Raw genomic sequence first — 25,363 nt, forward strand, 5'->3', positions numbered from 1 at the left:
AGCTAATTAGTGTCGACTTACTTGCCTCTTGGCCTCTAGTGGTATATTTCTGTAATGTTCAGGCTGTTCTTTCTAACTAAAAGGCTAGGTGTTTCCCAAGAATTAATCACATTTCCTCAGCATCTCTGGTGTATTAAGGAAAAGAATATGAATTGGCAATATTTCTTCACACAGGGTTTCTTCATGACTTTCCAGTTTTGAAATTTACAGTCCCTCATTTGAGGTTAAGGATCATCAAGTACTCAAGAGCTAAGAAAATTGAAGGTTTTTGTTAAATGATAGAATGTTGGTCCATAATGAGCTAATAAAATCTGTCCATCACTTCTTACCAGTATCTAACTTTGTTACATCAGACTTGGATGGGATCTTTGTGTGACAGTTTTGAAAAGGACTTGCACAGCAGTGCAGGGTAGAGTAAGAACAGAAGTACTGTTAAACTGCTGCTAGAGCAGTTGGTTGTCAATGTGTAAAGATAACTGCATCTATCTCCTTCTTTGCTGTGGTAGAGTGAACTGCCTCCAGTCCTGCTCCAGCAGGTCGCTAGCTCCCTCCTCTGAGCGATTTCAGCTGTTCCTAACACAAGTTTGCCTTTACTTTGTGACGTCCACATGCAGAGAAGCAGGATGATAAAGGAAATTATTTCTGCCCAAGTTCTGCTTTTACTACTTGGATAGACAGAAGCACAACAAGGGTTCTGTTGAAAGCAATCTGAACATGTTTCTGGTTTTCTTTCCAGTTTGGACCACACATGCTGAAGTCCACAGGAAAAATGAAGACTTTAATTGAAAAATCTTAGTGTTAAAATTATTATGCAAAAGACTGTTAAGCTGCTTTGTATAAAATATTTTATGTTGCAAATAGTACTAGTACTGAGAGGTCTCTTTCTTACAGCACAGAAAGACCCAATGTGAAATGTAGAAATGAGGCACTAAACATGTTTGTATGTATGTGATTTATCAAGGGGAATAAATTGGACCATTATACTCAGGTATTAATTTTATATTCAGGCCTGGCCTTCCACTCAGATTTATGTGATGGGTTTAGTTTATTAACACTAAGTTATATCTACAACATTGTTTTTGCATAACTGACCACCTTAAAAATTTGTGTACATGTTATTAATGATGGTGATACACTCTTAAGTTAATATCAGTTTTATGTGAGCTCTACCTATAATTTGCACTGCAATGTGTAATTTGATACTGAAATCTTCATGTTGAAGTCCTTCTTTTAAACTTAACGGTAGCAAATTTTCAGCCCATAGAAAACCTGAAGGTGCTCTGCTTCTTACTGACAAAATGAAAACTTGAACCTGCTGCAGAGGTCACTTAAATTTTACATAGTAGTACATTTTTGTGCAGGGTTGTTTGTTTCACCTGAGCTTGCAAGGGTAAGAGAGTAAAACCTGCTTGCATCATCCTGTGGCCATTATACAGAGTAAAATCATGCTGTGGGAGCCTCTGTGAATAGGTAGTCAAGGGAATTTGAAACAGTCAGGAGATAGCAGCAGAGTAAATAAGAGTATGTATTAATTAGCATAAAGTGGTGTAGATAAGAAAACAAAGGTACAAAGTACGGTGGGGTGCAAGTTGCCAAAAGCGGCTCATCTCTGCTGCTCTAGGAGATGCTCATGGACACCTTCTCCCCAGCTGTCTTGGCTCCCTGGTGTGTTTCTGGCAGGTGGGGCTTGCACAAGCCTTCGTGGCCCCATTTGCAGGGAAGAGATGGGATAAGCTGTTGTCTATAACCCATTTTCCAGGGGAAGCCCTTCTGGGGCCTTCATGCAGCTGCTATTTCCTGCCAGACCTGTACCAGCCACCTGAGCTCATGTCTCCAGGCACAGGTGTAGAAAGGCTCAAGCTGAAGGTACAAGTTAAGGTGAAAAAAGCTGTTTAGGAACCAAGAGCAGCAGTTTAGCTGCACACTGAAACAAAGCCATGGTTTGCTCTGACCATGGATGAGCATTGACAAAGCTGAGCCTGAGTATTTTTAGTGCTCTAAGCTGATCCTGGCTACTGGGACAAGTACAAGTGCCTCTGGGAGCTTCTGTTTTCTAGGAAAAGGCAAAAGCAGCACTGATTTAATAAAGACAGCTGAATGGCACTGACAAGGCTACTGAAGATGGAGAAGCTTTGCTGCTTATAACGGGAATGTAGGGTGTACAGGACGGAGCTTTGTTTTCTGGTGGAACTTGAAATGGTGTTAATACATACACAGTGTAACTTCCTTCCAAAGGCTCTGCCATCAGTCCTTCTGATGGCTCATTCAGTCCTTAAGTCCTTTTAAGTGCCTTTAAAACACCTTTGTGAAAGTTAACTTTGGTTTTAAGTTTTGTATTTTATGCTCTATTGCCACTATATAAAATTAAAAGCAGATAAAATAAACATGGCATATTTGATTTGTGGTACTCTACAAATGACAGCAGCCACAATAACCTAAGTTTACATTCTGTTACAGTGACTGTAAGTCAGTGTAGTGACAACGTCCTTGCATCTCCTCCAGGGCTGGTTTGCTTACCTTGCTGTGCAGCAGGAATAACAGTAGGGTCCCCATGCTGTTAACTCAGTTGCATGCTAGTTAAACAAACAAACAACAAAAAAGGGCTCTCAGGAACCAGTGAGAAGTTTATGCCTCACCACAGAAATAGCAGGAAGGTACTTGTTCAACAGCCTCTCCATCCCAATACACTCAGTTCCTCTGTCAGTCCAATTAAATCATTAACTTGTAAAATTCAGGATGTCACTTGACCTCTTAAAGGTCTAAAGCATGAGAAACGCCCACACCAGACACTGCCCCTCTGAACTGGGGCATCCCTTAGCAGGGATCTAAAATTACTGCAAAAGAAATTGTCCTCTGTGCAAGAAAACAAAATCACAAGGTTGCCATCAACTAACTTGTTTTCTACTGTACCTTAATTTGTATCTTTTTACTTGAAATTACACACAATGCCACTGCCCACAGAAAAACACCTCAAGTGCTCAAACTAAGGCCATCCATGGAGGCTGGGCAGAGCCCTTGGACATAACCTGAGGCCTGTTTGTGTCTGTCTGTGTACAGAACAGTGCAGGGAACAGATCTGGCAGCTGGAATGGTTGGGGGGGCCTGGCCCCCTTCCCCAGCACGTTTCTGTGGGGCTCTGGGTCCTGTGCCTGGCACCTGTGGGCTCTTGGCTCTCACGTGAAATGTGGAAGCTGCAGGAATGTTAAAAGTTCAGTGTAGATTTGTAGAAGGCACTTCCAGCCAGCATGGTCAAGAAAATGCATGATTTTTTTCTTATTTTAATGCAAGTCTAATGACAGACACTTCCACATACATGAGGAGGTGGGATTAGAACCAGTCGTTCTAAATCCAGTCTGGTAGGAAAAGACAGACACCCCTTTCCAGGAGGGGTGGCTTAGAACAAAACCACTCCTATTTTACACTTTGACAAGCTGCTCTGGTCCTGTCAGAGCAAAAGACAGCAAGTTTGCACAGTGTTAAAAACCACAGGCTTTTTATAAACACTATTGAAATACTCTATATACCTGTTTGTAAAATCATTAATCTTAATTTTCATTAAAATTACGTATTAACACATGCCTATAACAAGTAGCAAAACAAATGCAGTTGATGCTCTTTAAACCAAGTTCATTTTTTACAAATGTGTCACAGAAGACATCATCAGATACTGATTTTAGTGGTCATTTTGAAAATAGCTGCAGGCTTGGTATGTTTCATTCAAAAAGGTCCAAGAGGAATCAATACTTTTCCACCATTAACCCAGTGAAATGTTTCTCTGTAGGAAGTTTCTCTGCAGTGTCTCTGTAGTAAGTTACTCACACACAGTCCTTACCCCTGTGTTCTCCCAGCTTTGAACACCCTTTCAAAGGCACCCTGTTAAAAATGGCTCCTCTGTTCTGCAAATTACAACCAGATCTCACTGTCCCACCTGATCCTTCTCTGCTGGACTCAGACAACAACAGCAAGAACTTGCATTGACAGTGAAGGAAGGAAGTTCACACAGGCTCGAAATAATGGTTTCATTAGAAATTTATTTCTTTAAACATGGCCACTTTGAGATTAATGATACTACTTCAGGGAACATGAAAGAATAATAAACAGTTTTAGAAGGGAAACAATCAGGTAAGTCAGGATTTGCTTTTCAAACAGTAAAAGGCCAAGCTCCAAGAGGCAATAAATTTTGGCATATGAGGACTAGTATTTTCAAATCCAAAAGTTGGCTTAGTTTTACAGTGGAAGCTGACTGCAACCTTAGCTACCTTTCCACAACGCTGGACTCAGTCATAACTTAAATGTACAGGAGCATAATGTGAAAAGATTTTGTTTTATTAATTAAAAGTTAACAGCAACAGGCACATATTAAAATGAATATGGCAAAGCCTTTACAAATGGCTTTACGCTGAAGCTCTCTTCCAAAAATGGCTGTTGCAACAAACTGTAAACAGAATTAATAAACAGTCTTTTACAATAATAACAGGGAAATACAAATGAACTAAAAGAAAGCACCAGTTTCTCAAACTAGATTACAGTTGTGCTTACTGTACTTAAAACAATGTAAAACAAATTACAAAAATGGAATGTTTTAAGTTTAAAATTAGTCCTTTAATTTTGTCCTAAAAAACATTTTCTCCTTTTCCCATCAAAAACCCATCAGTGGGTAATGTTTCAGTAGAGGGAGGAATACGTAAACAATGCACTTTTTTTTTATTATTTTTTTTTTCAAATCAAAAACAAATTTGGTCACTTAGCTTTGTGCATAGTTTAAGGCATCTGTAGCAATTTGTTACAGTTTCCTCCCCAGTGTGGCTGTTCATGAAATTGTCACATTCTAAAAGAATAAATTAAAAAAAAAACCAAACAAACAAAAAAACAAAAAAACAAACAAAAAAAAAAATGTTGCCGTTCAAACCCTTCCCCGAGCCCTCCCGCCCTCCCCCGTCCCAGACATACTCACACACCCACACATACACACACGCTGCAGCGAAAGGGGCATTTGTACCCTTGTTCTGAAGGACACGCTTCCCATCCCACTTTATTTCAGATTGGCAAATACCCTGAGCTGATTATGGTGTTTAGACATTCCACCTTTTTTCTTGCATGTGCAGTTCAAGTGTACAATAGTGAGAACAACATGCGATGTTCCCACTGCAGAATCGCAATGCAGTTCGGACGCTTCCCCCCCACCCCTTCCCTTCCCAGATTCAGAAGTGTTTTTTCGCCGTTAAAAAATTGCATTCCCATATAGCACTGGAGTAAAGCTTGGCTGTGCTCTATGATGAATGCTCAGTTCCCAGTGCACAAACAAAATTATGGCAAATGGGAGGCTTTTCTGGCATCCAAAGAAACAAGAGCTGCAGTCTCAGATTTGATCTTTTTCTTTTAAAAAAGCAAAAAACCCAAGTTAGTGGTTCCTTCACAGCCATGCGCAAAGGTTAAGTCTAGAACCGATAGTTTCAGAGTACATTTGTAAACATCAAGTCTTGCCAGAGGCAGCAGAGGATGGGCACTTCACATTTCCGTATTAAAACAGGGACTGAGTGGAAGGTATGCTTTGAACACATTTATGCAAGTCTTGCTAAATCCAAGGGAGTGGAACAATCCATGTCAAGTCTTTGATTTGAAGACCGTATTCCAAATATCATGAGAAAACCAAAGCCATGGGGCACAATGAAGCTTTCGTCCGTTGCTCCAAGGCTCAGTCACTGCTGTGCTTTGCATATTCGAGGTTCCGAACGACAACCAACTGAGGCGGGTGCATATTGCTCTATGTTCAGATCTGGCGGCTTAAAAAAATTCTGGGTCAAATGGTCTGTGTCAAAGGAAAACTTGGAAATAAATAATGCTGGCATCATTTTACCGTTTCTCCAAAACCTTGGGCTGGCATGTGTCTCCTTTAATCCGACCGTGCAGATATCGAGGGAAGAGGCAGTTTTGTCATGGAGATTGAGGTCAGGACAATCGAGGTTCCTGAGGTAAAATGTCTGAGTCCATTTCCTCAAAAGTGGGGTCGACATCGTCACCGCTGCCAGACTGTTCCCTCTGCACTCCCTTCCAGCTTGCCTTGTTCAGTCCCAGGTGGCCAAGCATTGTCTGTGACAGCCTGGTGTTGGAAAAGCGGGCCCATTCCCCAAACAGTGGTTCCACTAAGTAAGTCATAAAACCTTCAAAAACAAGCAAACAGAGGCAGATGAAATAAAATAACAGTACAGAGAAAAATGAAAATATTTTTCGAACCAAACATTTTAAATAGAATTTAGTAGCAAAAAATAAACGTGTCAAACTACTATTCTCCAATGTGCAGTTAAATATTCATTTCAGTATTTAGAGCATCTTTATACAAAAAATCTCTCAAGGTAGAAGATTTTACTAATCAGTCAGAAGAACAGCAATACACTGCATTACAAATTAACCTTTCTTTCACAGCAATGACCAAATGAAGACAAATACTGGACAATATGGAGGGGGAGAGAAATCTAAACATCAGCAACTAAGTCACACAATTTAGAAAACCTAAATTTCTGAAAGATTTTATAATTGATTACCCCATAGACTGTCTGAACTACACTACATGGGGAGAAAAAAAGAATGTATTATTTTCCCAATACTAAGTTGACTAAAAACACTTTAAAAGACAAATTTTCAAAATTTTTTAAACAAGGCCACAGAACAATACATCAATGTACTTGGTGTGTGTGCACGTTCATTTATTTGTAATGTCTATTTCCAAACAAAAATTCAATGGTAAGATGGCCAAAATTGAGTCTTTTAATTAAAGAAATATATGATTTCCTAGCATTCTGAATTAAAACAGTGCAGCTGATTGAACACATCAGCTTTTGTGAAAATCTAAAGCATTAACTCATACCGTGTAGTTAAATGTATTATTTTCCTTACTTTTAACTGAGTCCCACTTAACCTACAGAAGCATCTTTTATTAAAAATAACTATAAAAAGACATTTTACTATTTAAATCCAAGTCAGGTTAGCAAAAACTATTAATATAATGGCTATCCACCATTCTCTGTCACATCTCTGCCCACCCCCCTCCTTAAAGGCTGCACTTAAAGGGAATGCTGACATTCCAGAAAGCTAAAGCCAGCATTCCCAGTTGTGGCAAGCTCGCTGCAAAAGGCACCCTAGACCACATGGCAAGGGGAAGGGACCCTCCTCTTCCCAGAATACCATGCAGATGAGGCAAGTTCTGGGCAGCAGTGTGGGAGAAACCAGACAGCTGCCTCCCAGGCTGTACCTGCTTTGGGAGGAAACAGAGGGGCTCCAGGACTGTCAGTGCAGCAGCACTCGTAAACAATTCAAGAAATATTATATAGCAAATAAAAATAAAACTGCTCTTTATAATAAAGTGCTGCCACACACACACAGAGCATGTTCAGCCTCTAGGAAATGTGTCCAAAAGGTGCTTTTTTTCAAACTGCATCCTGAAAGAAATCTACTAAAATAAAAGTGAATTGCAGTTACCAATCTGGATGTTGGCAATAGTTTCTGTCTGTCGGTCACAAAGTGGACTCACACCCAAGTGATATTTTTTTTCTATATCACCTAAAGGAACAAAAGTATAATGCAACCATTAAATCATCAAGTTCCAGCCAAATCCAACACTAACAGAAGTGAGCTGTGCAAGTTGGTTAACAAGGATAGTACCTTGCAGCTAGCAGAATGTACTTACTTCTCTTCCCATCTCCCAAAAAAACAAATAGATCTGTCAGACTAACAGTACTTACAACTACTGTATTTAAATACGTGGTATTTTTCATCAAACAGTAATTACAGAAACCCCATAGAACCACAGGTTTCCTGAAGGATTAACATCCTCTTTCTTGCAAAACCTCCTACACTGTCATAGAAATGACAAATGAATCCCCCCTCAGCAATATGGAAGTGGATAGCTTAGCCTTCAGAAATTTCTTGCTAAAGGCAATTTGTGTTTCTGCTTCCCCATCACCTTTATCGAAGATTAAGTCTCACATGATTAGAACCAAATAAAGCAGTCTGTTCCCCATTTACCATATTCACTTGCAAATTAGCAGGTCTCAAGTCAGCCAAACTAGCCTTAATTTTATTATTAAAACAATAATAACGGAGAAAATTTCTTGCTAAAGGCAATTTGTGTTTCTGCTTCCCCATCACCTTTATCGAAGATTAAGTCTCACATGATTAGAACCAAATAAAGCAGTCTGTTCCCCATTTACCATATTCACTTGCAAATTAGCAGGTCTCAAGTCAGCCAAACTAGCCTTAATTTTATTATTAAAACAATAATAACGGAGAAAATTCACTCCATTTGTCACTTAGCAGCTTTATTAACTGCTTACATAAGTGGTCTAAACCACACAGTAACTAAAAATCTCCCTGGCTCTTACTTGCTTACCAACAGGCCTCACAGCTGAAGTTTAAATCTTGAAGACACATGATGAACATATTCCATAATCTGCTGAAACCACTAGGGCAATTTTAAAGTGGCCATATGTATTAACCTGAAGCCCCTTTCAGCTGAAGGATGTACTGCACCAGCCATTCTAAGTTCAGATTCTAAGGAGATTCTCTGCTGCGTTTTAGTAACTCTGACCTTTTGCAGGAAACACAACCCATGCAAGTAAAAGAATCCCATACTGCACTGTACATCTGTTAGTCCTAAATATAAATAGATGAGGGCTCATGGGCACTCTCTCCACATGAAATACATTATATACTAACAGATACTTCTACTCTTACTTGCCTTGATGGAAGAACTCCTCCGTTACTTTCTCACTCCACTGCTTGCTCAGCTCCCATGTCCGACAGGGGTTACAAATATCTGCACACTTCAAAGCCATCTAACAAGTTAACACACAGTGTTAGATCACCTTCCTGCAACAGAAGTGCCTGTAATTACTTAATTCCTGATAGCAGATTATTTTAGGTTTTGTGAATAACAAACCTACCTACCATTTGTGCTCCAAAGTTATGTTCTGTAATATTTAAAAAACACTCAGGGGACTGTGAGATCTCATGATCATCCCTGAGTAATATGGAAATTCAGTCAACTCAAAGTATTTCAGGACCACTATATTTAGTATACTCACTGGTACAGGAGCCAAAAATAAATTCAGAAACATCAAAGCAAGCAAGCAGTGTTTTCCATTTCTAGCTCTCAAGCTTGTATTTTTAGCAATGGTTTGCACAAGACAGAACTTCCATCTGTTTGTCCACTTTCGCTTATAGCCCACAATATGAACCTAGTAAGAAAATGCCTATAAACCTAAAAAGATTCTCAAGGTTTTTAAGTTTGCTAAAGCACACTAGCACAACTGCAAAATGATTCACAACAGCAGTGCTTTCCTTCCCCAAAATATGTTCTGACAAAGCATTTCACAGTTCTGAGGCTGCAGTGGAGTCGTTAGAAATGCTAAGCCTTGTCTTGGAGACACCTCACTTCAGCAGCTCTAAGTTATCAGACTTACACACACACCATCACTTGGGAGAAGTGCTGGGTGTGGGAATTGGAGGGAACAACCTTTTTGAAATGAAAGGCTGAAAGATAGTTCTGCTCCATTTTGAAAGGAGAAGAAAGGAGTATGGCAGAAGTAGTATTTAGCATTTTTAAGTAAGTTAGTTTTTACACTAAAGTGCTGTTTTCAAAAACATGACCAGCAAGATCACCTGTAAAATGAAGTGACGATGGTTCGCGTTCTCTAAACATAGGTCTCCTCTATCCAAATGGGATCGAAACATGGACAGGTACTCGTTTTGTTGACTGATGTCTGTAGCAAGAATGAGATCACCTATCTGGCTCTCCATCAGCTGCCTGAAATTAGTGACACCAAACATTCAAAAGTATAGCAATTAAGAACAACAGTCATCCCTAGATATACATTCTTTTTATCATATTTATTATTATACAAATACAAGCTTTATAATAAGCATTTTCACTGAACTGTTTGTTTTCTTTTGCTGTAAAGTTCTTGCAACATTCACAGAAATATCAGGATATTTCATTGGCAGCTTTCAGCAAGACTAAAATGGTTTTTAGCTTTTTTCCTCCTCCTCCCTTTTTTTTCTTAAATTGCACGAACTGATTGTCTCAAGATTATTTCTTGTTAAGAGTAGGTGAAGATGATCTATTTTAAACTACAGTTGTGGTGGCAGAACAAGAAAAGACTGCCAAGTTTAATCTGAACAGGTGCTTGACTACATGAATACACTTCTTCAATGTGCTCGCAATAAATGTTATTTTCCAAATATCAAGTTGCACCATGAACTGCTCTACTCTACCAGCACAGTATCCAGGAATTCTTAAAATAGATCTCTGCATTTTGTACTCAAAACTGCCATGCAATAACTTATCTTGTTTTGCAGGGCTGTCTTAGCTAAGTGACAGATTGCCTGCATCTCAAACTAATCTATACTATTTGGTATAAACATACCTGTTTTCTAATGACATATGTGCAAATAAACCAGATTCTCTCAGCAACCCCACTGCCGATCTCCAGTGATGGTTCTCTAATACTGAGGTATTCTGTGAATTAAAAGGGAGTAACAAATATCAATCAATGCCTTTTTCTTACACTGAAGAGTTATATACCAAGAGCAGCACCAGTCAATTTGGCTGTGTCTTAGGGTTCGTGTTTTATTTTCTTCTCTTCTTTTTTGTTTTTCCCAAGGAGGTTAAAACTCACAAATCCTGAATACTTTGTTAATTTGCACATTTTTTTATCCCAGTGACATGGAAACAAAGTCTGGATTCAATCCTACCACTAGCTAAACACATCACAATTTATACTCCTTTCCTATACTCCTCTCCAAACCCGGTTTTAACAAAACAACTGATTTTATCCTTACCTTATATAAAGTCGCTAAATAATGATTTGTTTTAATTAGGAAAGGTTGGTTAACACCTGGGTGATCCAAATCATGTGTGGCAGCTGCTATTAAACTGAGCAGAACATCCCATGGAGTCAAAGATTTGGAAAGCTGCAAGGCAAAACCAACAAATGCTAGTAATGCAATATGGCCTTAGAAAAAATGCATGAGTGTTGCATTTTTGGTTTTTAGTAATTTACAGCCAGTAGTAATTTGGAAAAAATTTCTAAGATGCAAAACTAACACTCCACTGACTTTTCACAGTATTTTCCCCCCCAAAAAAGCTACAAAATTTCAACAATGGTTTAAGCAGCATTCTTTATGAATAGGAAGGTTCACTCTTAAAAAATGCCAGCACACAAAATCCTTTGTGTCTGGTAATGAAGCACTATTCCTAACCAGACCCCATAAAAGCAGCAAATTCTTAAATTTGCTTTCCCTCTCATTTACCAAGTCCATTTGTATGTGTCTATTCTGCTTTAAATTCATACTGTATTTTAAAAAGCATGAAAACCTCTCCTCCTAAGAGGAAGGAACTAATGCTCTGGAAGACTTAGAACTATTCAGAATGTATTTCTACTCTTATGCAAAATCGTATTTCAAGGTCTACCAGGAACAGAACCAAAGAAGAAAATCTGCCACAAATATTTTCAATGTGCATGTCAATTAACTCAGCATGCATCTACATGGACTTACTTTCACTGTTCATAGTTATTCCTACTTGTGATCGAGAGGTTTGAAAATTTAAACTCAGTAATAAAGTCTAGTTTGCACTAAAACAGAGAAGACAGTTCTGTCCATATAAAGGTGAAATGCAGCAAACACCCTTCAAGGACAGAAGTTAATGTTCCCTGTTGTATTTGCCATCTATCACACCTCACATGTGTATAATGTACTTTGGTGCAACAGAGCTGTAGTTCAGTACAGTGAACTATAGCTGTATATGTTACTAAAAATACAAAGTCTATACTTGTATCTGAAGCATTACAAAACTCCCATCACGAGTATTAAATAAAAAAGGCTCAGAGCTTCCAAACTGAATGCCATAAAAAAGCTCATCATGTATCAGCTCTGATCTGGCTCACAGCACCAATTGGTCTGAGAGCAGCACTGAGAAACTGAGTGGGAGGAGTGGGCAAAGAGACTCTGAAAAAGGCTTTATGGAGCCAAAACTTACTTGTTTTTATCTCAGAAGCAGAGAATAAGGAGCTATGCTATTCAAGGGAATATGAGATTGGTGATAATCTGCATCAAGGTAGATAATTTCTCATTAGCTACAGAGCACTACAGCTTTCAATTTAATACAGAAGGACAAGACTTCACCCTTAAATTGTCCAAGACATCACTTACAGCAGCCTGACAGCAGCCTGAGCAGGAAGGAACAAATGCTCAGTTAGTTTAGCTCCTTCAGGTCTGTCACTCTACCCTTTCTTAAAAAGAATGGTCAAAGACAACTCCTGATGTATTGCTGTGAACTGCCTCTCGTAGAAGTAAACTATTCAGTAAGAGCAAAGATGAGCAAAGCAAGGGTAATGGTAGTTTCTGGAGGAAAAAAAACCACCCCAGATGACAAGTACACAGGTTTATTGTTTCCTGCTCTGACTCAGGCTGCAGTTCTACATAAAAGTCTTGGGGCTCAGCACTATGTTAAACAGCTACAACTGTAATTCCCTGCTCTGGTTCAACAGGAAGTCACACGAAAGACAATGTCAGCTCAGAAGGGGGAAAACAAGAAAAGCATACTAAGTGTGAACCCACAGCCTCAGCAACAGGGAGAGCAAGACAGAGCTCAAAAGTGTTTCGTGTTGGGTTCTTAGGTTTCTTTACTTTTAATATAACCTGTATGTGCATATACACATACATGTATGCATGTATGTATATACATAGATATATAACCTTATTGCTCTCTTATTTTCAACTGCCTGAAAAGAGGTTGTAGCCAGGTGGGGTTTGGCTGCTTCACCCAGGCAACCAGCGACGGCATAGAGGACACAGTCTAAAGCTGTGTCAGGGTAGGTTTAGGCTGGACATTAGGAAGAATTTCTCCACAGAAAGGGTGATTAGACATTGGAATGGGCTGCCCAGGGTGGTGGTGGGGGGGTCACCGTCCCTGGAGGTGTTTAAGGAAAGACTGGAGGTGGCACTCAGTACCATGGTCTGGTAGATAAGGTGGTGTTTGGTCACAGGCTGGACTCGATCTCAGAGGTCTTTTCCAACCTAAATGGTTCTGTGGTATGTGCACACAATCCATTCATATGCATTTACACATAAACACACATATTTCTGTGTGTATGAGTGATGTAAAAGTGAGAATTCTCCCTTACCTTGGGCTCTTTTAAGTAACAGTGCATGGCCTGAGTCACATCAGCAGCATGAACTGCATTATGATAAGGATTTTGACTGTGATAATCTTCTTGAACCATAACTGCAGGAAAATAACAAATATCCAAATTTAAATAAAACTGCAATTTTTTCAAGGACCATTTTATATGCCCCTATTAGGCACAGAAATATGCAATATCACGTTACATACACATAAAAGTGTCACAGTCAATAAATAGTCAGCTGAAGCACGACGCAGCTATAAGATTTTTATGCGAAGAAGCAGTGTTTGCTAAAGGAAATCAACTACATGTAAAGTCACCTCAGAGCAAAAATTAAACAACTTGAAATCAATATCTAATCTGAGATATTCTAACACTGAGAATTTCCCAGGGAAGGCTGTCTTTGACAATCTGTCTGAATGGTGAGGCAACACTGAATACAAAATGAAAATTATGCTATTTACCAAACCATTAGGATTACTTCATATCATGAGCTGAAAGCAGAGAGGATTTTAGAGGAATTAAGCACTGTTATATGAAATGCTTTTCTGTCCCATTCAGGAAAGTGGTCGTGGAAAACCCACCTCTGTATATTTTTAGGCATCTTCTCCTACTTGTACTCAGGCAAACTTAAGCCCATATGCAATTTAGAAAAGAATCTCATTTAGCTTATGGTCTGACTAACTACACCTAGATTCAATATTGCCTATTCAACAACTTTTTTGCTTTCCTCCTCTTTCCTCCATCTTCCTGGCTGTCTTTGATCATTATAGGTAGAATTCTTTAAAGGGCATCAACATTAGCTCAAGTATAGGGAATGAAAAAACTATAATGTTAAAAAGGATGGAGGGGAAGAAGACTTAAAGCACAGCAATCAAACTATATTCCAAAGTTTTGCCTGACACGACACATTAGTTCTTCCAAGCAAACCTCAAAAGAACATTTTCTTGTCTGGCTATAGTCTGTCAGTCCCACCAAACAAACATGCCCACAAGCCTCTTTTCTACTCAGTTTACAGGCCCGAAGGATCCATGTAATTGTGATTGTAGTGCTACAGCAATACTGATGGGGTTATTTGTGAAGAGCTGTGGTTCATGAAGAGTCAAAATACTGTCCCCACCACGTAATCTCAATAGTACTCAATGCACAGCTGACAGCTCATATGAAAAATAATGAAAATCAATATAAATGTCTTTGGGCTTTATTAACCTGCAGTAATACTCTCTCCCACCTACTCCTCACATCAAGTGCATGAATGCATATATAACTGGCTTGCTTCTTAATTTTTTTGTGGCTTCATAGGCTGATCCAGCTACCTGAACTCTACAATTTTCCTAACTTAGTTATTTTATTAAAGCAGATCTAGGTCAACATTTTGATCACAGTTCACCAGAACTAGAACAGCACAACAACCCTGTTTTCAGGAGGGTAGTACTTTGCATCTTCTCTCTCCCTGTTCAGGTCTAGAGTAAGAATCTGTAAAGACACAGTAAGAAGAGGCAGATCTCCAAGTAGCTGATGGAAATCACTGAAAGACTCTGTGTGTGTGTGCATATTTACACACATACACAGAAAAAATATTGAGAGCCTAGAGAGGACTAAAATCAGATTTCTCTCCTTAAAAATATTCCAGTAGATTCTCATATAATGTGAAGTCTGTGTGGCAGTGGACCATTTGAGCTGTCCTAGTCTTCTGGAATTTGATCTTCAGATTACTATGGATTAGAGTGTAAGTGGTAGCAAAAGAAAAGAATGAATTGTGTTCATGCTAAGAAGCTGTATTTCGAAGAAAGGTTCCTTGATTTTATGATGGACTAAGACAGAGCTTTTTACTGATATTAAGTAGAAGGCATTAACAAAAAGGGAAAGCTTGTGAATTTCAAATTTAGAATAGATTTTGCCTTCTTCAAAGTCCAATCTCATTTTAGTGGATTATAACTTGAAGTAGTCATATGTAGTTAAAACTCTCATCTTTTGATAACCAGTCAACTAACCCAGTCATTTCTAACTAGTCTTTCAAGTATTATCATTTGCATCATCTCAACTAACCAGATGAGAAAGACAAACCACATTCAGTTAGAACTTGAGCAGCCTCAAACCAGATTTCTATAATCATTTCCCTCACATTCCAACATCAGTCAGTCATTAAAGTCAGCTGATTAACATTTCTGAAATTGGAGAAAATTGAGTCCACTTTAAAACAACATGAAATGCAAGACAAAACTGATTTTTTTAAGCTGAAAGAGAACTAAATTATGAAAATGAAAACATTCTCCTAATTGGAAGGGGAGAAAAACCTTCCAAATGTGATTTCTCCCCTGTTAAGTGACAAGCTTTGTAACCACAGAATTGTTTTCTCTGAAACTGTGAAAGCCTGCTAAAAGGGACCAGAAACTTGTTTCTCCTGCTCAGTTCCACTTCACAAAATTAAAGATACTGTCACAGAAGAGGCAAAGGAAGGAGGTCTCATACCAGCACCTGTCCATGGTATTGGGATGCAGACAGCTCTGTCGAGTGAATGTACCACTTGGTTTGAATAGTCTACGTTGCATTTACAGTTCTTTCCAAAGATGCATTCCAGTGACACAGACCCAAACATTCAACTAAAATTGTCTTTTACTCTGTCTAGGGAAAAACTGTGTCCACAATACAGTGCTTTCTTGTAGGAGAATTTGAGCAAGCCAGAGGTAACATCAAATTGGCACCAGAAAGTATGGCCAAGTTGAAACATTCCATACAGTTAGGAAACTGTATCACTGGAAAAAATAAAGATCAATACGGAGCTGAAAATCAGAACAAAGAAAGGAGCCGTCTAACCTTTCCCAATACAAATGTCACACAATATCACATATATTCCTGATTGTTTAATAGATATTAAATAGGTTTAATAAATAGAATAAAGCATCAGCTATAAAACTATTAAACTTGCTAATACTTGTTTGGATTTAACACGGAAAATTCTGTACTCGTAGAAACTGTGAGAGATCATCTCAATTAATATAATTTAAATCACTGCACAATGTAGACTGCATCAGTACCCTTCGAACCTTATTGCTAAACTACAACCAGGACTTCAGTTAAGGTATAAAAATGCAGATAAACAGCAACATTCATCAAAATAAAAAGCCGTATTTACCCAAAAATCTACGAAGTTTCATCGTATCTAACTGGAAGTGTTCAATTAGTCCATGTAGATTAAACAGATGAAAGGTTAAGCTGACTAGACTGTTTCCTAAAAATAAGATGAAAATACTAATTCATTGGAAGCCATGAAATCAGTGATTCTCCCATAAGAAATGTATTATTTCAAACAAATTGGTCACAAAAATTATACAAGCAAATTTTTCTACACCAGTTCATGATAAATATTTAAATCTTACTGCATGACAAGTTTCCATTAGCTGTCTCTAGTAATCACCATTGGTTTTGCTTAATTGTAATGCATTCAGCAACTGTCCAATGGCAACTGATAGGAAGTAAATGTTACTGAACATTAAAAAACCAACCCATTTCAACATGCAAACCCATTATAATGATATTCAATTTTATAATTATATTTATGCAACATATCCCAAACACATATACAAAATATAAATATAATCAGGCAAAGAGAAAAGCTAGACAACACTATTGATTAGCACACATTGCAAATATGCTACCTCTCATTTTCATCATATATTTTGCTGGACTTCTTATTTCACCCAGAACTCTACAAAAACCGTATAATATTACAAGCTTAGAATATATTTTGCCTACTCATAGCTTTATTACAATCTTTTGCAGCGGTAAAATAAGTAAAACTGTAAGAGACAGAGAAATAATCCGCAATGTTTATCTGAAATAGCTTGTCCATTATTTGGTCTGCAAACAATGTCATGGCTGACAATCTTCATTTAGCATTACAGAGCCTAGCACAGACAGAAACTGAGGTACAAAAAGACAAAAATTCCTTCTAAATCAAGCTTATTACTAGGCTAGAATTAATGTATTCTCATGTACATGCCACTTCCTCACAATGAAATATGCAATTCTTGGAACAACATTTACTGTGGAAATTCTTTCATAGAGACTCATCCAGGACAGTTCATCCAGCAGGGTTTTATATACAGCATTCTGCCTTTACAAGCTTTAAAGAACAAGGCTGCCTGATCAAAATGTCCTCCTAAAATGATTTAATTAGGATGCAAAATGGATGGTGGTATAGTAAGGCTTCCTCAAGAGATGTTCTTCTGGTAGTACCTTAAATGTATTTGAGAGGGCTCTTACGAGAAAGACAACTTCAGATTTCTCCCATTTGATACTAATCCAAAAGAACACATGTTCACTTGTACACATAGTTTTTTCTCATTCAGTTATGTAAAGTTTATCATTATCTATATAAGCATTCTATTTTTACAAGTCCTTGCTATTTTCATTTTTCTCCTACCCATTTTCTGTGTTAAATATAACTGTGAGGTTACTACTTTTACATTTGGTTAAGCCAAACACCCCTTCAATAAAACAGAAGAGAAAAGGATCTTTTGGTGCCACATTCTCCTTCTTGAACTTAATTTCTTGTTCTGGCAACTTTAATTGCAACTCTGCTACCTACTCCGCATGACTGCTGCAAAACCTGCGAGATCTGCCCTCCATTCTCTTCCCACACTGGCACAAATGTCACCGTGATGTTGGACTTGCTCATCTCCTTCTTCCATTCAGTTCAAAACGCAGCTGCCACTGCTGAGATTATAATGCAAAACTTCACCCTACCCACTGCAGCAGCCCTCCCTCCTCCTTCCCAGCACACTTACAGATCTCTTTTCTGCCTACAAATTAACAATACCAAGGGGTTTTTTTAACCAACTACTTCTGTAGTTCCTACTGCTGTTTGTAATGGGCACAAAAGTCACCATAACGTTCTCTTCATTTTTCTATGTTGTGCAAGCTACGTGTACAGCAGCTTCCCTCTGCTCAACTCCCAATTCTCCAGGTATTCTATGTCATAATTATAATGCATTCACACCAGCATGCCTCTTATGGCACTATAAAGAAATGAAACTATTCTCTCTAACATTAAATTTATCAGAAAAATACTTTTTAAATATAAATGACCTTTTGGACACAAACATAAAAATTACCAGCACCCCATAATTGAAAAAAAAAAAAAATCCAAGATCATAAAATTATTTGTAAATTTGTATCAAATTACTACTATAAATTACTAAGAGAGAACAGCAACCTATAAAGTACATGAAGGACCTCTTCTACAAATCAATTATTATTATCAGTACTGACAGTATCATTATTTTAATGGAGTGACCAGGCAAACTAGGACTCAGATTAAAGACTATTAAATCAAAAAGTACTACCTGATGAAATCTGTGCTTTTTAGTGAACAAGCAATCACATACTGCAACTTAAGTGCAATAGTTAAGTTATGCTAGAAGATAAAACACAAATTAAATACTAAAAGTAAACTCACCATTTGTCAGTCTATCAAAAAGAAAAATATCAAAATTCCAGTTTCCAACCTTCTCCAGCATACACTGAAAAGAAACACAAAAGCCGTCATTTTTTAATCAGTATATGCCTATCTTCCTGTAGCTCGGAGGAGTATTTAAGATTTCAGAGACAGATCAAGCCTTTAGAATTTCTACATACAAAAAAATAGTAGTAAAAGAATAATTAAATTTGTCTGATAACTGAAAAAAGTCACACATTTACAAATAAAAAGACTGGAAGGAAAAAAACCAAACAAGAAGTGCCTTGACAGAACTGGTTGCAGATTCTCCTTTCAACCTTTAGTCAATTTCTCAAAAGACAATTTAAAACAATTAGGTTCAAAGCAGAAATAGTATGGCAGAATGACAGTACATTCAAATGAGCAAATTAATGTCTGTGTAGTCTTTTGCCTTGCTTTCTCTCTTTCCCCTGCTTATAGAACACTATCTAGATGATACACTAGATATTTGAGCCTTTGTATGAGCATTTTAATTTAAGAACCTGGCTTTTGACTTTTCACTAGCCCATCTTCATCACAGCTGCTCCACATCAACTGCTCTTCCTGCAACAGGGCTGTGCAACAACAGCAAACAGTACATGAGGCCTCACCAGAGTTGAGTCCCAATCTTTGCTTCTCCTACCAGTACATTTTATAACAGATTCCTGCCTTCTCCTATTCTCATTAGATTGGTAGAGCTGTTTTGTGATCCAGTTATATATTCTAGCTTTTCTCTACCAGCTGCTAAAACTCTGCTATCAGAAGAAACAAGAGCATTAACAACACCTTTTCACAATTAAACTAGATGTACATTTTAAAGATCCATCCTCCAGGTTATCAGATTTCTTCTACACCACAGCCTGATCATATTCAGCATGGATACATCCACTGTATTATAAGTATGTTCTTTTTCTGTGTCAGATGACAAAAAAGCACTAGATGCAGTGACACAGCCTTTGGGATCTTGAATAACCTGAATAATCTTTGCCTGCTCAGTCCCCTCCAGCACTATCCATCCTCTGTTGCAAACACAGCAGGTAGCTCCTCCCTTAGCATCACCTCTCTTCCCAGTACCTGCTTTCCCTACTTTAGTGCTGCACAAGTGTATTACATCTATCACTTTTCTTGTCTAGAAGAATTGCCTACCAAAGCAAAAGTCAGTTTGGCATAAGCGTGTCCTGAGAAATCCATTTACTGCACTTTATTGAGTTTAGGCAGTCATTCTTCCAGTTGTTCACTAGTGAGGTTAGCCTACAAATGAAAGGGAATAGTTGTCCAAATTGCTCCATTACATTTCTTAAATTCAGATACATTTTCCTTTCTTCATTTTTTTCTTCAATTATTCAAGGCATCCTTAATTCACCAGTTATTAAAAAAAAACAAAAACCAACCAAACAAACCCAATCCCCAAAAAAAACCAAAACCAACAAAAAAACAAACAAAATCAAAAACCCCAAACAAACAAGCACACACACACAAAAAAAGAAAACCCCAAAAAACCCACTAGCCACATAAAAATCATCCAAGTAAAATTGTGGGCAGTAGAAGAGTTTGCTACAAATCATGTAGTTTTGTCTGGATTTCATAACAATAGATAACATATATATATACATATAAACACACAAAAATACACACACACATACCTGAAAAAACATGCTTAAAATTTGTATTTGGTTGCACTTTTAGAATGTGATATAGTTATATATACTAGCAAGCATTTTAAAAACCATACTTTACAAAAATAAAAATCAAGCAACCAACCTTTGCTTGTCCATTATAATCATCATCTAAAATGTTTGAAGAATTTGGAACAGTGATACCACGGAAAAAACGGGAAGATCTCAGGTATCGCTGGAAACTAAGCAACCTTCTCACATTTCTTGCAGACACAGAGACCTCGATTTCAGAATTTGCTACAAAAAACAAGAAAATAAACACTCTCTCTAAAAAACCTTTATCAAAAAGACAAGTGCTCAGGGAAGTTTGGTATAAAGATAATGCAATTTTTTTGAGTATCAAACATTTCAGCACAAATACAGATATTTTTTATTAATAATAAATACAGAGCCATGGCTTAGAAAAAATATGTTCTGGGTAAGCATCCTGTGAAGAAAAACAAATACTTAAGTGATAGCTGCAACTTATCTTTTTAAGGAACTCTGATTGAAAGGACAAAAATATTATGGATATTGTTTAAAAACACACACAGTGCTGCAAATAAATTATTTTTGGAAAACTGCTCTGGAGTATACACATCCAATCCATGTCCCTAACAAATCACCTAAGATAATATGTACACCAGCAAGAGAGTATCAGAAACTGAGTGTTAATACAGGACATACAAGTAGGCTTTGAGCAAGTACATATTACTTTTACAGTTTAGAGCTCAGAAAATCTCTTTACTATGCCAAAGTTAAACACACTCAAGTAATTTGGGTGCTTTTGCAAATAACTATACTCTTCTGCCAAACAAGTATGACATTTATGTTCACAGCATATCTAATTCTGTTTCCCAGTATGGTGAAAACACAACAGAAAATTATTTCAGCCTCCTTACAAAGATTAATCCAAATATTTTGCTTTACTTTTATTAGCTTAACTGATTTATACAAATGACTGATACTAGTTTATGTCCAATTCCACTTGATATTGTCTGAAGTGTTTTAGAAACCCCAACATCGAACTACACACAGCTACAGTTCCTTTGCAGCAAGCCAGATAGTCTCATTTTGAAATACATTAGGCCAAATTTGGCCTTTACTTTCTTCTCAACAGTGCCCCCAATAGCAGTTTTATATAACCAACAGAAAGCCAATAATCTTGATATTCACTCATCCTGCCTGAAATGACTCATGTTAAAAAATAAAATTTAAAAAAAAGATGTATTAAGTACAATTGTATTAAGTCAATGACAACATCCTCTTTTTCAAAAATGCAGATCATCAAAACCAACACAATCCCAACTCTGTAGTATAGATTTCTTGTCCTTCCAAGAACAAGGCATATTAGAAGTTGGTGAAGTCAGGAGTTACAACTTTTGTTCTTAAAGTCAGTCTAAAATGTTGTGCAGGGGAAGGTGTAGCCTTATTGACAATCTCAACTAAAAGCCTCAGTGATTTCTAGTGACAGCAGCTTAATTCTACATAAGATAAATCTTTATCCATTTATATTCTTCTCCCTGCAGAAGTTCCAATCTACTTTCTTTTCTATGCTAGCTCATTAATACATTAATGTATAAATTAATATATTAATGCCCAAACCCCACTAATAAAACACCTCTAAATAGAGCTGACAGCAGCATGATCATACAGTATCTAATCAAACACAGCACCATTCCCTGTCAACTGTCCATGCTAACAGAGATTGAACTGACACAACTGAATGTTCTTTCAGACATGCCTGAAACACTTCATCAAGACACTGAAGTTTTGGGCTAACACAGACATCTTCACATGAAGTATCCTTCTTCAAGCTATCATTCTCAAGGCCAAGGGCTCTTCAGAGGAAGATACTGATACCTGCAATACATCCCAGTTAAGTAAACGAAAGTACTACATATGATAAAGGCTGCTTATGAAGCAACAGTCATGTGTACAGCAGGCAAATAAATAGATTCTGTCATGCTGCATTACTTTACCAATATTTCTAAGCACATTTGTTACCATGAGGTTACAGTCTGAGCACTGCCAGCCTGCAGAACAGAGAAGCAGGGAGCAATACAGCTGCTGCTGCTAATGCAGTGTATGCTACAGGTAAGAAGCTTCTCCCCCTCAACCTTGATCCAATCCCTTAAGATCCAAATTTCAAAACAGAAATTATTAGGTTGAAAATAAAATAAAATGGTATATTTAGGTCATTAAATTATCTAAAGTATCGACAAAGTCACATGCAAAAGCCAGGAACTTCACTAAATCTCAATAAAACAAAATATTTAAAGTAGGAAAAATTAGCACTTTTCTGGAAGCGTAGATAATTTTCTTGTTCTCAAGTACTCTTCTACAGATCTATAGTTAACAAAAACCTGCTTTTGTTGTCATGCTACAAATTAAGTTTCACCGTCACAGGTACCACCCATTAATCTTGGACAGAACAGTATGATGTAGGTACTACAAGTAAAACAGCAGCTTCTGGCAGCTAAGTACACAACAGAACACAGAAATGCAATAATTCGGCAGTATAGGCCTGTGTTGCATCTATACTTGTATTTGTAAGTCATTTAGGAGGGGTTGCACATGTTCTTGCTTCAGGATTTTTTCTGATAATAGAGGTACAAAGGCAAATTAGTTACTTGGTTTTCTGTGAAGCTGAACCATCATTACTCTTCACAATAAGCTATTGACACTTATCTTACAAATATGCTTAAACTCTCTAAATTATCACCAATTTGCACAGCTCATAAACCACTATTATTACATATTAATCCTACTTTTTCTACCCCTCATTAAAAGAAAAAAGCAAAACCTACATTATTCCAGCTTTCCTAGCAGCAATGCTGCTTATTACAGAATCACAAAACAGGTGAGGTAAGAAACCAGAGGGGGTTCATCTGGTCAAACTCTTCTGCTCATGCAGAGCCACCTAGACCACATTGCCCAGAACCATGTCCCAGAGGCTTTTGCATATATCCAAGGATGGAGACTCCACAGCCTCTCTGGGCACCCTGTGCCAACACTTGGTCACCCACCCTCACAGAGCAAATGTGTTTCTTGATGTTCAGAAGGAACCACCCATGTTTCAGTGAGCCCGTTGCCTCTGGTCCTGGCACTGGGCACCACTGAAAAGAGCCTGGCTCTGTCCTCTTTGCACTTTCCCTTCAGGTGTTTCTATACACTGAGAAGTTTCCCCTTGAGCCTTTTCTCTAGGCTGAACAGTCCCAGCTTTCTCAGCCTTTTCGCATCAGCCCCTTAACCTTCCTCACCCTTTGCTGGACTCTCTCTGGTATGTCCATGTCTCTCTTTTACTGGGGAGCCCAGACTGGGACTCCAGGTGAGGCCTCTCCAGTGCTGCACATAGGAGCAGGATCACCCCTCTCAACCTGTTGGTAACAGTGCTCCTAATGCAGCCCAGGATACCATTTGCTTTCTTTGCAGAAAGGGGATAAGGCTGGCTCATGTTTTAACTTGGTGCCCACCAGGAGGCCCAGTTCCTTTTCTGCCAAGCCACTTTGCAGATGGTTGTGCCCTGCCTGTGCTGGTGCCTGAGGCTGCTCCTCCCCACGGGCCAGGCTTCGCGCCTCTGTTTGAGCTATTAGTTATTGCACGTGGATAGCCCAAGCTAGGTAATAACACCTTGACTAAATAAATGCCTTTATCCTTTAGATCTGAAATGATCAGAGTAACCTCCAAATGTGAAAAGAGATCTTGAGCCTTGCCATCCCTCTGCAGCTCCAGAACACCTGATTCAGGGGACTACACCAACCCAAAAAGTGAATTTCTCTCTTCAACAGTTAAACATTTACCCCAGGACAATTCAGAATAGGCAAGATGCAGAGGTTTGACAGGTTATTAATTTAAACGGGAGGCTAACAGAAAATAGCTGACTTTCAAGGAAGGGGATGAGGGGAAGATACATTCTTCAGCTGCAGGAACACTGATAGCTACTGTGTCTGCCTTTTCCTTTTCCCCACAGTTAAATTACTATTAAGGATAAAAAAACGAGCTTTGTGGTTCTGGCAGACCAGCTAAAGCCAATTCATGGAAAAGACTGGTAAAATGAATGATACAGTTGTGCAATGGAAACTTGGCATTTCCCTCTTGGCACATTCATTCCCTTTAGATGCATGATTAATATGAGAATGACAGCCTTCCCTCTTCTATCACAAGCCATGAAACGAGATACTAATTTCAGAAACCCTACCAAACCAAGGTTCAGTAATGTATAGATCATGGAAAGAAGACAGTGAAGAATGAAAGAGTGCACTGCATTTGCTCATGAATAAGCACGTTGCAAAAACAGCTCTCCTCCCAGCCCAAACATTGTTCCATTCATTTGGAGCCTTCAGTGTACTAAATGCCCTTCTAATATCCAATACTGACCATTTGCTCTCAACGACAGTTTAAGGACAAATTAGAATGACAAAATAAATATGACATTTACAGCCTTGCAAACTGAATGAATGAAAGCTAAGTTGGGAGGATGGGCATGTTAAGAAGGACACTACAGCACTGGGAAGTGCTTTTGATGCGAGGAACCAGAAGGCAAACCAGTAGGCCTTTAAGCCTACTCAAGAGCAGCTGTCCTGTGACATTCTTCTTCCCATTCCTTTGTAAACTAGAGTTATCATCCAAAGTATCAATCCAAGGTTTCAGGACTCTGTTTATTTGATTAAAATGGCTATATTCTAGTTTCTAAGCAAATTAAGTGAGATGCTGGTGTAATAAAAAAATTCCTTTCTCTAAAAGAAAGAGAAAGAAGTAATTCTGGTTACTAATATCAGTTATTTTGCTAATGTGATGCATATATAGCAATAAAATAACACAAGTCGCCTTCATGTAACAGATTTCATCTGTATTCCGAGACGCTAATTTTAATCTCTCTTCCCACTCCCAATCTTTTAACTTCACCAAAACCTAAAAAAAAGTTTTAGCACATTTCACAGGGATATTAAATATTTCTTTTTCTCATGCCAATATAAAAATACAAAGTAAGTAAAGGCAAGTGATAATCACTTAAAAGATCACAATATACTGATGGATTTACTCTC

At 38.0% G+C, this 25,363-nt stretch overlaps 2 protein-coding genes across 10 annotated transcripts in view; one reads left to right on the top strand and one right to left on the bottom strand.

Annotated features, from left to right (window-relative positions):
* MTFR1 (mitochondrial fission regulator 1) overlaps positions 1 to 22,215 on the top strand; it is a 44,006-nt gene extending 21,791 nt beyond the window's left edge. For 3 of the 5 annotated variants that reach the window (XM_069004871.1, XM_069004870.1, XM_069004868.1), the window contains exon 8: positions 22,054 to 22,215. In XM_069004871.1, the coding sequence (XP_068860972.1) occupies positions 22,054 to 22,116 (63 nt within the window). In that variant the 3' untranslated portion in view covers positions 22,117 to 22,215. Of the gene's footprint in view, positions 1 to 174; positions 716 to 736; positions 2,399 to 22,053 lie in introns of those variants that run through there. The other 2 variants (XM_069004866.1, XM_069004867.1) reach the window with 2 other exon arrangements.
* PDE7A (phosphodiesterase 7A) overlaps positions 4,012 to 25,363 on the bottom strand; it is a 76,485-nt gene continuing 55,133 nt past the window's right edge. For 4 of the 5 annotated variants that reach the window (XM_069004865.1, XM_069004862.1, XM_069004861.1 and 1 more), the window contains 10 exons: positions 20,422 to 20,573; positions 18,643 to 18,706; positions 16,318 to 16,413; positions 13,182 to 13,282; positions 10,837 to 10,968; positions 10,422 to 10,513; positions 9,658 to 9,802; positions 8,735 to 8,831; positions 7,477 to 7,557; positions 4,012 to 6,161 (listed from right to left, as the gene is read on the bottom strand). In XM_069004865.1, coding sequence (XP_068860966.1) covers positions 5,950 to 6,161; positions 7,477 to 7,557; positions 8,735 to 8,831; positions 9,658 to 9,802; positions 10,422 to 10,513; positions 10,837 to 10,968; positions 13,182 to 13,282; positions 16,318 to 16,413; positions 18,643 to 18,706; positions 20,422 to 20,573 — 1,172 coding nt within the window. In that variant the 3' untranslated portion in view covers positions 4,012 to 5,949. The remainder of the gene's footprint in view (positions 6,162 to 7,476; positions 7,558 to 8,734; positions 8,832 to 9,657; positions 9,803 to 10,421; positions 10,514 to 10,836; positions 10,969 to 13,181; positions 13,283 to 16,317; positions 16,414 to 18,642; positions 18,707 to 20,421; positions 20,574 to 25,363) is intronic. The other variant, XM_069004863.1, reaches the window with a different exon arrangement.

This window comes from Aphelocoma coerulescens, chromosome 2, assembly GCF_041296385.1.
Source record: "Aphelocoma coerulescens isolate FSJ_1873_10779 chromosome 2, UR_Acoe_1.0, whole genome shotgun sequence".
NCBI classification, from domain to species: domain Eukaryota; kingdom Metazoa; phylum Chordata; class Aves; order Passeriformes; family Corvidae; genus Aphelocoma; species Aphelocoma coerulescens.